This window comes from Pithys albifrons, chromosome Z (assembly GCF_047495875.1).
Source record: "Pithys albifrons albifrons isolate INPA30051 chromosome Z, PitAlb_v1, whole genome shotgun sequence".
Taxonomy (NCBI): domain Eukaryota; kingdom Metazoa; phylum Chordata; class Aves; order Passeriformes; family Thamnophilidae; genus Pithys; species Pithys albifrons.
Window position 1 is genome coordinate 42,266,703 of NC_092497.1, and position 13,115 is coordinate 42,279,817.

Below are 13,115 nucleotides of genomic sequence, written 5' to 3' on the forward strand. Positions count from 1 at the left end.
GTGACAGGAAAAGAAAGAAAGCTGAAGGAGAAAGGAAAGAGGGAGATAGAAAAGAAGCAGCAGGTTTGTTCTCTCTGTGCAGAGAAAGTGTTTTATATAGCAACAAGAGAGGCCTGAGGTTAATTGGTGCAAATATGGGCTTGAAAGGAAAATGGATAGGTAAGAATCAGGAACAGAATGGATTACTACCTGATTTACTGAAGTAACCTGTCCCTTCCCTGCCCCTGTTTCAGCCCTCTTCCATCTCCTGGAAGAGGCCAGCCTGTGTCTCAGTCATGTTTTTTTGAGTAATTCCCCTCCACATCCAAAATACCAGCTCTCCCGACAAAGGGTATTTCTTTCACACTCCATATTACACATGCCAAATACTTTATTGTACTAGATACAACCTCTAAACATTTACAGTAAGTGCACTTAATAACAAAATTGTTTGCCAAACCTTACTGGCTCTCTCTATACATGTCTTTATTTAAACAGGAAAACAAATGAACAGATTCCTGAGTCTCCCACATACACTTCTGGTTATCAGAAGTTTATCACAGGCAAATGGGAACATTTCTTGGAGGGTCTTATTAAAATATTGGCAGCTATTAGTGGGTTGGAATTCCATGTACCGCAGAAGACAGCAGCATAGTTTAATACCCTTGTATCCTGTGTTTTTGTTTGTTTGTTTTGTGGGGCTTTTTTTTTTGTTGTCACTTTTTATTTTATTTTGTTTTGTTTTTTAGTATCAACCTCTTTTTTTCTCCTTGATAGACTTAGAAAACACGAGCTGGAAAAATAGCTTCTTGGAAAATCCTCTCAGAGGAAAATGGGAGGAAAGAAATGGGCACTTTTTATGAGGCACTGGACAGGTGTGGGAGTTAATACCCTTTATGCTGTCTATTGGAAGTAGCCTTTCCAATCAAATGCAGTTGCAAATACCCTCCATACAGACTAACAGCAAGAACTGGTTAGAAAGGACATGACAGTACACTTGCAACAATAGGAAAGCCTTAAAGAGGACCAGAAAATGGAAAAGCCTGTATTTTATTTATGTTACTTCTGCACCAAGTGGAAAAAATCCCAGTTTGCTAAGGCTGACCTCTGTCAGCTCTATCCAGTCTTGCGGTCAGGAGGGACCCAAAAGAATGACAGGTACAGTGGGGATGGTGTCAAGCCTCTGCACAGGGTGGGGATGATGCCCTAGAAAAATGTCTTTGCCTGCTCTACTTAGAATCACCTTAATTCATACTGACTGAAAGACAGATCATGAGTGTTTGCATCAAAGCCTCTCCATCTGGTGGTGTTGTTTTTAATCTCACCTGGGAAGAACAATCTGCTGGGTGGGCTTTTATTTCTTTCACAGAAAAAGCGGTGTGGTTTTAGTCTGTGACACCTACTGCGGTGAGAAGAGACACATCTGGCTGTGGCAGTGTCACAGACAGAAAACTAAGATGGTTTTACAGTAGGTAAATATGTTATCTGGTAGCACACTTCTGGGGCAATACAGAGGTCAGAAAAAGCTACAAAACCTGCTTCAGAAGCAGAGCTCTCTTAAATGTCCCATGATAGATTGCTCCTGGGTTCCAGATTGGTCATAGCCAAACCCCTGACCACCACAGAGGTACAGACCAAAAGACATACTCCATGGAGCGACCTGGAAACTTTCATTTCAGTGTAAACCCATACCGGAACAAATTGATGTTGATATGGAAAAGTTATTCAGGAGGGTAAGGAGAACTAAGACACTGGACATAAAAATATGTCCTTTCCTCTATGATATCCAAGTTACCCAGACTTGCACCATGAACATAGCATGCCTGCCCTTTCCTCTTTACCAAGTGACCTACTATGAGCCTTTGTTGGTAGCTTGTTTAAACAGTGCTACAGCTGGTGACTATTTGTGAAACACACAGTTAAAAAAACAAAGTTGGATCTTGTGGCAATTATTTAAAAAAAACATTACTGGTGCACTATGGACAGACAGGTGTGCTAGTTTTGGGAATCACTCAAAAAGCCTTTATTTGGTCTGCTCTTTTTCCTGTCTGCTGAGCTTTTAACATCTCAGAAGCTAGCCTGAAACTACCAAGAGGTCTCAGAAAACATGGAATAAAAAAGGGGTTGACAAGAAAATCAGTGTGTCAAACACACAGAATATACTTCCAAACTTTTAAATAAAAGCTGTCCTTTTTTTCACCAATGGGTCACCTAGCCTCTCTCAATAAAACAACAGGGAATTAAAATTCTACTTAGCAGTCCGTCATTCAAAGACCAACTTTTCAATTAGTTTTCAGACTTGTGGTGCCACTTAAAAAACACAAAGTAAGAGTACACATTTTCCTTGACATGCAAATGATTGCATCAACCATATTCCTTTTAATTCACAATTCCCCACCATTACAGCTGCTGACACAAACGTCATTACATTTTAACTTCAAGAGGATTTACTTGGACCAGAGGCAGGCAGCAGCAGAAGAATTTTAATGACTGTGGGAGGATTGTTGGTATTTTAAGAAGTCTTCTAAAACCTTTTGAAGAATTTGAGATAAGTACAAATAAGTGGAGCAATTTTTTTCCCTAAGTACTTCACACCATGTTTTCACATAGCAGAACTGAGTTCTGTAACTGTACAATGAAGCTAGAAAATCTGAACAGAGAACTAAAACTTAAAAAATTCTGACATGAAAACAAATAGCATGGGAACCATTCTAAAGAACACAGCAAATGAATCCTGTTGCAAGCTCTGGTTTTCATTCTTTTTGCTCACTACAGCTTTAATTTCATTAGCTTGCAAAGAACCACTCAGTTCACAGATCAGATTTCTCAGAAATATAGGGACAACTTATAAAAACCACAAAGCACTAGCCAAATTTTTAAACAGCAGCCAAATGCTCAGTGAGTTCCTCTAGTGCAATCATACAAGCAATGTCTGACTCCTGTTGCCTTTGATCTAAATCATTGTACTTCACCATTTAGAAGAAAACTACCTGCTGCCAGAAGTGCTCCTGGAATAATATACCTGACAACTGAAATTAAAGGGTTCAAAGGGTCCAGCTTCCTGAATTTTCCAGCCTCCTTGGAGAAGGGCTTATCAATGTACCTGGACAGCAACTGCCATCTGTTGCAACAATGACAACAGGAAGCCTCCTTAGGCATCCATCTTCACAAGGAGCCTCTGGACGCAGGGATCTGTCTTGAACAATCACACTCTTTCTTTCAAATTACTCACCCATGGCTTCTCAAAAACCACCACACTTTGAGCAGGGTAAATTAAGGTGAATGATTTGCTGTTATTTTGTAACATCATTCTCCCCAGCAGTAAAAAAGGCACGTGGAAAGGGCAACACACGACCCCTCAGAACAGGGGTCTATGATGTCCTTGTTTTGTAGGGACATTAGAGACAGGACAAGGTGCTCTCAACTGATCCAAGGAAGAAAGGAACTCCAAACACTTTCACGATAAGGAAATTGTTTTTCAGTCAAATGTCCCCTGTCTTTGGAGGCAGTCTCTCCTTTCTTCTGCTCACCTGCACTAGTTCAAACATGAAGCAGGCATTAAGAAAGAATTATGAGTGAATTAGGAAGCAGATGCTTTTCAATGAAGTGCATACAGAGACTTCTTCTCTTTCTCAGTACAGTTATGTGAATAAAACTGAATCAACCTGTAAATTTGCTTACTCTCAAATACAGTCAGAAAAAAAGAGCTGTGTTGTCCAAAGCAAGTGCTTCTATTCTAAACCTTGGTCATGATGCCTTATCTTGCGTATCCCTGTGAATAGAGACACACTGAACACAAGTTAATTTCAGCTGCAAGGCATTGTTGATGAAATTTTCCCTGGAACCCAAATACCCCAGCTGACATGGAGAAGTTGAGGAATTACTGGAACTGGGTAGTGTATGACTTGCGGCATGCTATCCCTAAAGCAATGAACTGGTCAAAAATATATACAGTAAAGCAAGGTATGGAAAAATCTCCAACAGACTATCTTAATAGACTGTGGAAGGCTATGACCAAATACACCAATATGGATCCTTAAGCAGAGCCAGGAAGGTCATACCTTGTCTTCCTGTATATAGGCCACGCCGCTGCAGACATAAGGAAGAACTTGCAAAAGTCAATATGAATCTAAAAGAAATCTCAAAACAAACTGAAATCATACACCAGGTGACTCTTGATGCCAAATCCTAGGATCTTGAGAACATCTTAAATGCACTTCATGGTTGCCAAACTAGACCTGGCTAAAATGGCTGTTTGTTTTGATTCTAGCTGTGATCAGTATAAGTTTAATATCCCACTGTACCACTCAAGGCTGCTGTCGCTATGCACCTCTACGGTGTTGGGCCTACAATGCATTGCCAAGACTAGACAAGATATAAGTTCTAAGTTTCAGAAATTCTGTAATCAAAAATAGTATGTAGTAGTGCGTGTGTAATCAAATTAGTACATATTTGTTAGTAATCTAGAGTGAAGTCGACTTTTATCAGCAAGATCCCACCTTTGCTCACACTTACCCCTGTCAAAGAATTTTGTTTAATGTCACTAATTCCTGGCAACCAATATTCATATGAGTGGCATTTCACTTCAGAACAGTCTGGTATGAAAAAATTCACCTGTTAGCTTAGCTATTTATAACAATGTACATGTGTGGCTATTATCTGCAGCAGAGTCCGTTAATTTGCAATAGATGACCAGCTTAAAAAGCCTTGACTTCACAAAATATAATTGTAGTTCACTGCTTTTGAAGTGAAGGGTATGTAATTTAAAAGATACCATACAAATATTTCTCAGTGAAAAAATGCAAAAGGTGTTTTGTTTTCAATTAGAAGAAAGGTTCCATAAAAACGTACACATTTCTTTGCACATTAAAATGCCTATGCTTTTTCCTGTGAACAAGAAAAGCATTCCAATGTCATAAATACATTTTTTTCAATCTATCAACCTGATTGTAGCCCTTTAAGGGCCTTAGGGATGTGTTCTACTTTAAGAACTTGCCCACAAAAAGCTTGGTACCTACCCCTCACATATCACACAATTCATGCTGCAGTTCAAAGAAGAACCTTATATACATTGTGACTAAAGTACTGTTTATTTCATAATCTAAACAAACACTGGAATACAATCTATGCTTTTCTACTTTCCTGCAGACTTTACAAAGAGCCTTTTTTTCATAATTAAAACAATCTGCATACACACAGAACATGCATTCTCTAACGCCAGTAATGAAAGTAAGAAAAGTCAGTTTCCATGATCTTCCTGTTGCTTGTGTTAGAAAAAAATACTTTTGTTTTTACTGTTGTTATGGCAGTGTGGCTAAGGATACAAAGACAGTTTTACTCCCTGCACAGAAAATGTTCATCACAAGCATGCTGATGGTGATACATATTACATGTCTATTAAATGATAGGCATACTTTTATCCCCTTTACTCCCTTTTTAAAAATACTAAGTGGCTACATGTAAATGCAGTGAAGCAGTAATAAGCTTAATTAAACAAAGTTGATTCAGACTGGCACCAAGATGCAGCGAAGTCCAACAAAGTCTCAGCAAAGCTTTCCATGGGTCTATCGATGACTTCTGCCACAAGGCATCCACCTTCTACTTTTTTCAAGTAGAAATCAAAGGCCTTGCAGCCTGGCCAGTCCTGTGGACGGGGCGGTCTGCACTGGTGTGCCAGGCTCCCTGGAAAAGATGCACTTGTAGTCCATTAGTGTTTAAGAAAACGTTGTGAGTGGGTTACCTTCCCTGGGGCCATGAGCCCCCCCACCCCCGGCACCGTGGTGAGACTTGCTGTTCTTTGTTGGTCATGTGGCTGGCTGTGGTTTTACACCACAGAGTGGTCGTTGCTGTGGACACCAGCCAAGATAGTGTGGTTGAGCGAGGATGCTGATCGATCTGAGCCTTCAGTGGGGCCACTGGCGCTCTCACTGCGTTGGCAGCAGAGGATCTGCTTGAAGGTCGCGCTCATTTCTTTGTCCCGATAGGAGTAGATGATCGGGTTCATGGCAGAGTTAAACTCTGCCAGGAGAAGGAAGAATTTTTCATAGGCCAGGACATCGCACTGGGGACAGCAAACATCGAGGAGCAGCAAGACTAATCCTGGGGTCCAGCAGATTATGAAAGCACCTAGGAAGAGAGAGAGTGGACAAAACAACAAACCTCACAAACATACTAATGTACCATTACTTGTTAAAATACCACAAGAATCATCCAGCTGGAAATGGCAATGGTTGGCTAATTTCCTCTTTCAGGGGCATGTTCCCACACTCTTTCTTCACTGACCTGATGAGAGTGATGCCTTTCAAAGATCTGTAAATGGTTATGGGAAGCACATCAAAAGAGCGAGGCACATCCCCGCCCCATCCCCACTCTCCCCAGCATCTAAAACTCTGCTTGGCAAACGCATTTGCATTTAAGTTGATAATGGGGAACATTTTTCCTTTTCAGCTAGAGACCTCTGACTAATCAATCGCTTGATCAGGAGAAACAATGCTGCAATTTACTTCTCAAACTAATAACAACAAAACCTTTCTGTGAGTGCTATGACTGAAGCATCAGTAAGACAAAAAGAGTGCAGGCAGCAATTCTCAAGAAAAAGAAAGCCTGGGTCTTGTTAATCCATTTCAGCCTCATTATGTAACGGAAAGTCCTAAACACACATATTTCATGCACTGAAATGCCGTCCTTCAACAGATCTTTTCTTAGGGCTCTATTCAATTGAAATTCAGAGGCTCCTCCAGCTTCAGTAGTGTCAAAGCCAAGGAGCCTTACCCTGATTAAAATGCTCCCCCACTCCTTTGACTGTTTTGCAAAGCTGAGGAGAACAAAACCCAGAACTAAACTCAGAGTTCAATGCAGATATGAAATCAAATGCCTTTTACTTTACTTAGGATATGCTATATCCTATGGGAGTATTGAAATAAAGGAAGATGCTAACTCCTTGCAAGGTTAGAAGGGTCTTATACACAGGCCCTTCTGGGGAAGCCATTACGCACCAATAATGTCTGAACAAAGATGGGGCTGCTGAGATTTTCCAGGCTGAGATGCTTGACTGAGGTGGAAACCAGAGTCTTATCATCAGTTAGCAGGATTAGTGCAGGCAGCATCAACATGGGCTTCTCAGCACTACCTGCTGGTTGCTGTTTTCATACTGGTTTTCCTGCTATTGTGGTATTTATTTGTTAACATACTGCTCCCGTTTTTAATTCAGTGATATTCTCTGCAGGTCTAGCAGCTAACTCAAGTCAGTTCTGTCATCATACAGACTTTTTGCCATGCCTGCCAAGAAGATGCTATTTTCAGTTTAGGCAGTGAGCTTGCTCACAACTAATGGAGCCACAGTGCCATTCTATGCCTATTACTTTGCTGAACAACAAAGCTTGCCAAGGAAAAGAAGCTGGGAGGCGAACTGCCAGCTGCCAGTGCAAAGCACTGAAGCCTTTGGCTAAAATGACTTTGTTAGGGTCTGGTGGCAATTTTACAGCACAGGAAGGATGAAACTCTCCCACATCAAGGTGGCATTAAACACATGAATCCACTTCATAGCTTTTGTTGTCCACTCTTTTGGATTTCAGCAGTCCTAGGAAAGAGTACCTGAAACCTATTCAAGGGACTACAGTCTCTTGTCCCTTCTTTGTACCTGCTCCCATAAGAGTAAAAAACTACATCTCTTTATTTGCAGGATTGTCCGTGTGGATAAACAGTCTGCCCTCTGCACAGAGAAGCTCTGCTGAGCTGGTTTCTACAGAAACCAAGCCAATCATTCAAATTCAGCCACTTACTGCTCAAATAGTACATGTTGTATTCAGCCTCCTAGCTAGTGAGGCAGCGGTGGACTTTGTTCCACTTGAGCATGCATTTTCTTCATTATAAGCTGCCTTGGGAACACAACATCAGAGATGGGAACACTGCAAGTCATGAGATCTACATTCAAGGAAAAAGACAATGACAGCAATCTCACCAGGCCTGTAGTAGAAAAGTCCAATGTGGGAACAATGGAGCCGACAGGAAAGCTCTCAAAGCCTTGTTCAAAGTTGCAATTGAAAGCTTCCAATTTTCCAATTTCTTTTTTTTTTTAAATCTGTTGTTAAGAAACAACAGAACATTCTGTTGACGTAATTTCTGATACATTAAAAACAGCAACAAGAAGCTGTGTGGTTGAGGCAGGTAGGAATTTGCTCCTGAGAAAGGCCCAAATTCATTGAGAAAAGTCCACATGCAACCCACTGCACTGAACACTGGTCTCAGGTGGAGTTTCTGAGAGTCTCTGGGCTCCTTGGTATCTCAGATAGGTTTGATAACCCATATGCTGAGGCTTGATTGACTGCACTCAAGAAAAAGTGCACTGTAGTTGAGCAAGCAACTAAATGTGCAGCTCATGCTACACTGAAAAATGATAAAAAACAAAGGGTTGCCTTCCCACTCAGCTCTGGCAGGAAGTCACTGTTGGGCAAGTTGTGATCCTGCAGCTCATGCCAGGCCTGTAGCTGTGTCAAGAAGGCCATGCTGTCTAGCTCCAGATCTGCTTGGGTAATGTGAGCTTTTCCACTGCCCTCAGTCTCAGACGAGGCTGACTTTCCAACCAGTTTCCTCCATGGGGCAGCAAAGGCAGCAGAGGAGCACACAGCACCCAGGACCACATCTTTGTGCAAACAGGGCTTCCTTCAAGATTCTGAATAGACTGCTCACTTGGTAGGGGGAAGTAAAAGCCATTGAAGTCAGCCCCACTCAGTCTAGTGGGTTTTATATTACTTTAGCCACTGGGATTTTTCTAGCAAAACTTCCCACCATGTTAGTGGCTCCAACAGCTTTTTAAGTGCTTGCAAATGATGACACAAAAAATGCCTTAGGTTTGCTTACTTGTTATGTAACTGTTCATACCCTGAAAAATACTGGAAAACATCACTCAAGATAAGGGCACGTTTGAGTCAGGTACAATGCAAGAAATACAAAAAATGTCAGACTCCTAATACTTCAGATTTAGGATAGTTCATCTGTGAAATATGAAAGGAAAACAAAGCTTGAATTTTTTTTTTTTTTACTTCTTACTTGGAATATTTGTCCAAGTAAGCTAAAAGTGATGTTAAATTCTTCTCCTCCCAGAAATCTGTTGAGCATTCATTTCACCAAGAATGAAGATCTAAAAATATCACATGTAATAAAATAGTGATATTGAAAAGCTGTCATACTCTGGAAAGTCTTAAGCATACACCAAAATCTTGATGCATTTTTCTGCTCAGAAACAGAAATGAGAGCAGCCCAAAATACAGTGTTAGTAATTTCCAGGTGCATCTTAACTTTTTACAAACTTGGTCAACCCCAAGTTACAAAGACATACAGAGCAGATCTGCTGCACTCAGTGAACTGAATCTTTGTGGATATGCTACTGTTACACCATGGTACTACGAAAGCCCAACACACATGAATAAAAGTACAGTGTGTATATCCTTGGGTGGCTGAAAAGCACTGTTGCCTGGACAGAGAGCACCTTGGGATGTCACCTCCAAGCCTGGGACTGCACAGGGACTGCACTGCATGCACACACTGACACTGCATGAAGCTGAACAAGATGTTCACTTGCAGTAGGAGAAATACCCCTATGGTGCATGTCCAAGGTCTGTCCTGAGGGTCTGGCTACAGAATGAGGAAGGGTAAGGAAGTCATGAGGCTGAGGAGTTAATGGCTAACCATTAGACAGGAAACCTTGAGGGAACCAGAGAAATGACACTTAGAAGATTTAAGGACACAAGGTGCAAAGGATCCCTGTGGACTGAGAAGTATGTTTTACAGCAGGAAATACGAGTTATAACAAAGCAGTTATGACACTAATCTATTTTTTTGCTGCAGTGTGATACCTCTCATCCAGGGCTGAAACTTCAACTCCTTGTGCATTGTCTGCCTTGCAGAGCTGCAGCAGAAGTCCACTGGGGGCTTTCCAATGACCATGATATGACTACATCACACCTGGGTCCTGAACCCACAACTGGTGCACCAGTGCAGATTGTGTTTCCACGGTAGCTGAATGCTTAGAAACCCCCAGGTAAACATGACATGGCCTCATAGCAAGATTTCATTGCAAGAGAGTAGAACCTGTTGTGGACAGTAGGCATATGAAATCAACCATGATAAATCACAAAAAAGGAGTAGAAGAACAAGAGAGAAATCAACTGCAAAATCCCACAGCTGAAAAAAAATAAAAGCTACATGAGAATGAACACTGATGAACCAGTCACTCATTGCTAGGATATTACACTGGATAGCTACTCACGTAATTTCTTGTGCAGGCAAAGTGTTTTCTAAGCAATGCTTTTTTCTTTTCTTTTGTCTTTTACCTTAGACAGCCTAAGTCTGTGTTTATGCCACAAACATTTATTTTCTTCAACTCAAAACACCAAAATAAAACAAGCTCTTCTGCTTCTGCCAAGTCACACACTGCTCTCCCTTGGAGGCTCTGGAGGGATGTGGCTCTTGCCAATACACACCTATTCTGAAACATCCTTTTACTCCTGCTTAACCATATTGTGCCCCTTTCATGTGCCCTCTTGTATCCATCTTACCCTGACTTAGTGATTTCTGGCATGGACTCACACTCCTCCTGAAAAGTTCTCAGTCTGCATGGAGGGGAAAAATATTAAAAGGGCCTCTTTCAGGGAGTGAGATGAGAGAAGGGAAAAAAAAATGATCTCTCTTGTGACTGCAGTTTTGTTAAGATTGCAGAAACAGGATAAGGCACTATCATATCAAAGACAGAAAAGATCCACTCCAGCTGAACTGCAGGAACATTTACAATCTACTTCTGTTGTCTACCTGCTCTTGTCCACCTGTTATTTTCTCCAAATCCCATCCTGCCCTCAGAGTGGCACTTGCGGAAGGCAGCTGCACCACCTCATCCTCTGGGACAAATGACTGAGAGAGGAAAGGATACTAAGCATCGCTGTTATCACAGTCATCAACAAGGAGAACAGTTTTTCTGCAGGCTGAAAGCATTGCTATGGGTGGATGATTTGTTTTATTTAAGAAAACCATAGCTAAAAAGGGCTACAGAAATGCCTGACATTTTCTGCACTTTGGTGCAATTCCACCCTCCACAGGAAAAGCCATTTGCTATGCTAGCTGAGGAGCTAGCTCATCAGCTGCAACATAACTGCACTCCTTCATGTCCTAGCCATCTGTAAGCTGTATCAATGATCCTCCTTATCACATGAGCATTATCTCGTGCCTGGTGAATAGAGAGAAATACTGCATGCAATAGATGCAATAGTGCTTATTTACAGCCATGTATTGTTTTTCCTTGACACAAATATTAAGAGCATGAAATCTAAAATGAATGCTGAATTATTATACATGCAAAAGATCATGAAGATCGTTTTTCATGTTGTAAACATACAGATGCAGGAGTAATTCTTCTAATTCTAGTCTGACATAATTTTCCCCAACAATACTACAATACAGCTTATAGTTCTTGGTGGATAAAAACACAGACGTTGCTGTTTTTTTTGTAACTTCTGCTGGAAATAATTAACATTTGGGTAACATTTTCTTCCACCCATGGAATTTTCATATGAAGAAATAAAACGTGACTACCGCAATATAGACCAGATTAATAAATGTAAGATAATCATATGCTACTTGACAAATTCTGCAGAACTTCATATATGAAAGGTTTGCCTCTCCATCCACAGATGACAAAATGTTTGAGGAGGATGACAGTGATGGAAAGTTCTTGAAAAATACCCCAGGTAGGGGACAGCAGCCTACAGGGTACGAGTAAGAATGGCCTTGTTGAAAATAGTGATATCAAAATAGCCTCATTTGTTGAAGGTGTCTTTATTTAAGGGAGCTGCACAAATTGTGAATGAGTGAGAGATTCATAGCACACTCCTTCTGCAGTTTTTGACTGAGTGCAAAGTGCTGCCATCTCTGCCATATGTCTGTGAGACTTTAATACTTATGGGTACCTTTGGTTTTCAAACCAAAAATTTCTCTGGTGGCACTGTGTGGGAAAGAAAGAGAGGATACCTCCAGCAGTGTAAAATGGGAAACGGGAAACAAAGCAAAGGTAAATTAAATCTACATTCATATTCATGGAACACTATCTTACATGTATTTCTCTATGATGATTTGAAGCAAGAGAACATTAAGTAAAATATACAACTAGGCAGCATATGGGAGGAGCTGGGTGATATAGGCCATCAGCTTGTCTTTAACAACATCATAGGTGCACCATTCCTGAGAATTCCTGTTCTAATCTCCCCTGAATCGAGCAGCTCTGAATGTGCAGCTTATAGATAAAATCCTGACCTCAGCTTTATCAAGTATCTGAACTGCACATGAAAATGTTTGCCAGATTTTTGAGTCTACCACACCCATGGTTTTTAAAGGGATTTTAAAAGAAACTCTTTCTGCTAGTATTGCACCCGATCCCTGATTTCCTACCTTCTGCATAGGTCCATGCACATGCACGGTCCAACTTCTTCTGACAATTTGAGCTGTCGAGTTTGGTCAGACTTTGCACAAAATAATGTCTGGATCATTTAGCAACAGAGAAGTCATGTTGAGCTCAAAAATGTATTTGCTCTTCCCAGCAGGAATACAGAATGTGCCTGCTCTAAATATCTGTCAATACCTTTGAACTCCTGTGCACAGAATTTTTTTGGTGTTTAAAGCATGGCTATCATTGTCAACAAATCATCACCTCTCTGAGGAACCTGTCGGCTTCATCTTGAAACATTTATTTTGTTTAAAATATGTAAATGACTTAACATGAAGGCAGCATTGGGGCTCTGCTTGTGCTCTGGGAGGAGCAGCAAGCCTTGACTACAAAGAGTGAAGTCCAGTGTATGTTAGCATCACCTCATTCTGGATCTTAATATTTAGTATTTCACCTGTGTCTGTTCATCTGTCCAATCCTCATAGCCTTTTTTATTTTCAGAAAAAAAATAAAATAAAAAACTCTTTCTAAATGCACATACAGTCTTGACCTCAACTGATACTTCTGCTGGCATATAGACAAGGCTACAGGTCTGGCCTATGCTCTACCAGTTCTCTTCCAATGCTCACATCATCACATTGCTTCTGACAATTTGTCATTTAAATACTCACAAACTCCTTAGTGAAATCTTTAACTTAAAGTCTTT

The 13,115-nt window shown here is 40.8% G+C and overlaps 1 protein-coding gene across 5 annotated transcripts in view; it reads right to left on the reverse strand.

Annotated features, from left to right (window-relative positions):
• Positions 1-352: 352 nt before the first annotated feature.
• Positions 353-13,115, reverse strand: part of LPAR1 (lysophosphatidic acid receptor 1) — a 69,340-nt gene continuing 56,577 nt past the window's right edge. For all 5 annotated transcript variants that reach the window (XM_071580857.1, XM_071580858.1, XM_071580856.1 and 2 more), the window contains one exon: positions 353-6,105. In XM_071580857.1, the coding sequence (XP_071436958.1) occupies positions 5,804-6,105 (302 nt within the window). In that variant the 3' untranslated portion in view covers positions 353-5,803. The remainder of the gene's footprint in view (positions 6,106-13,115) is intronic.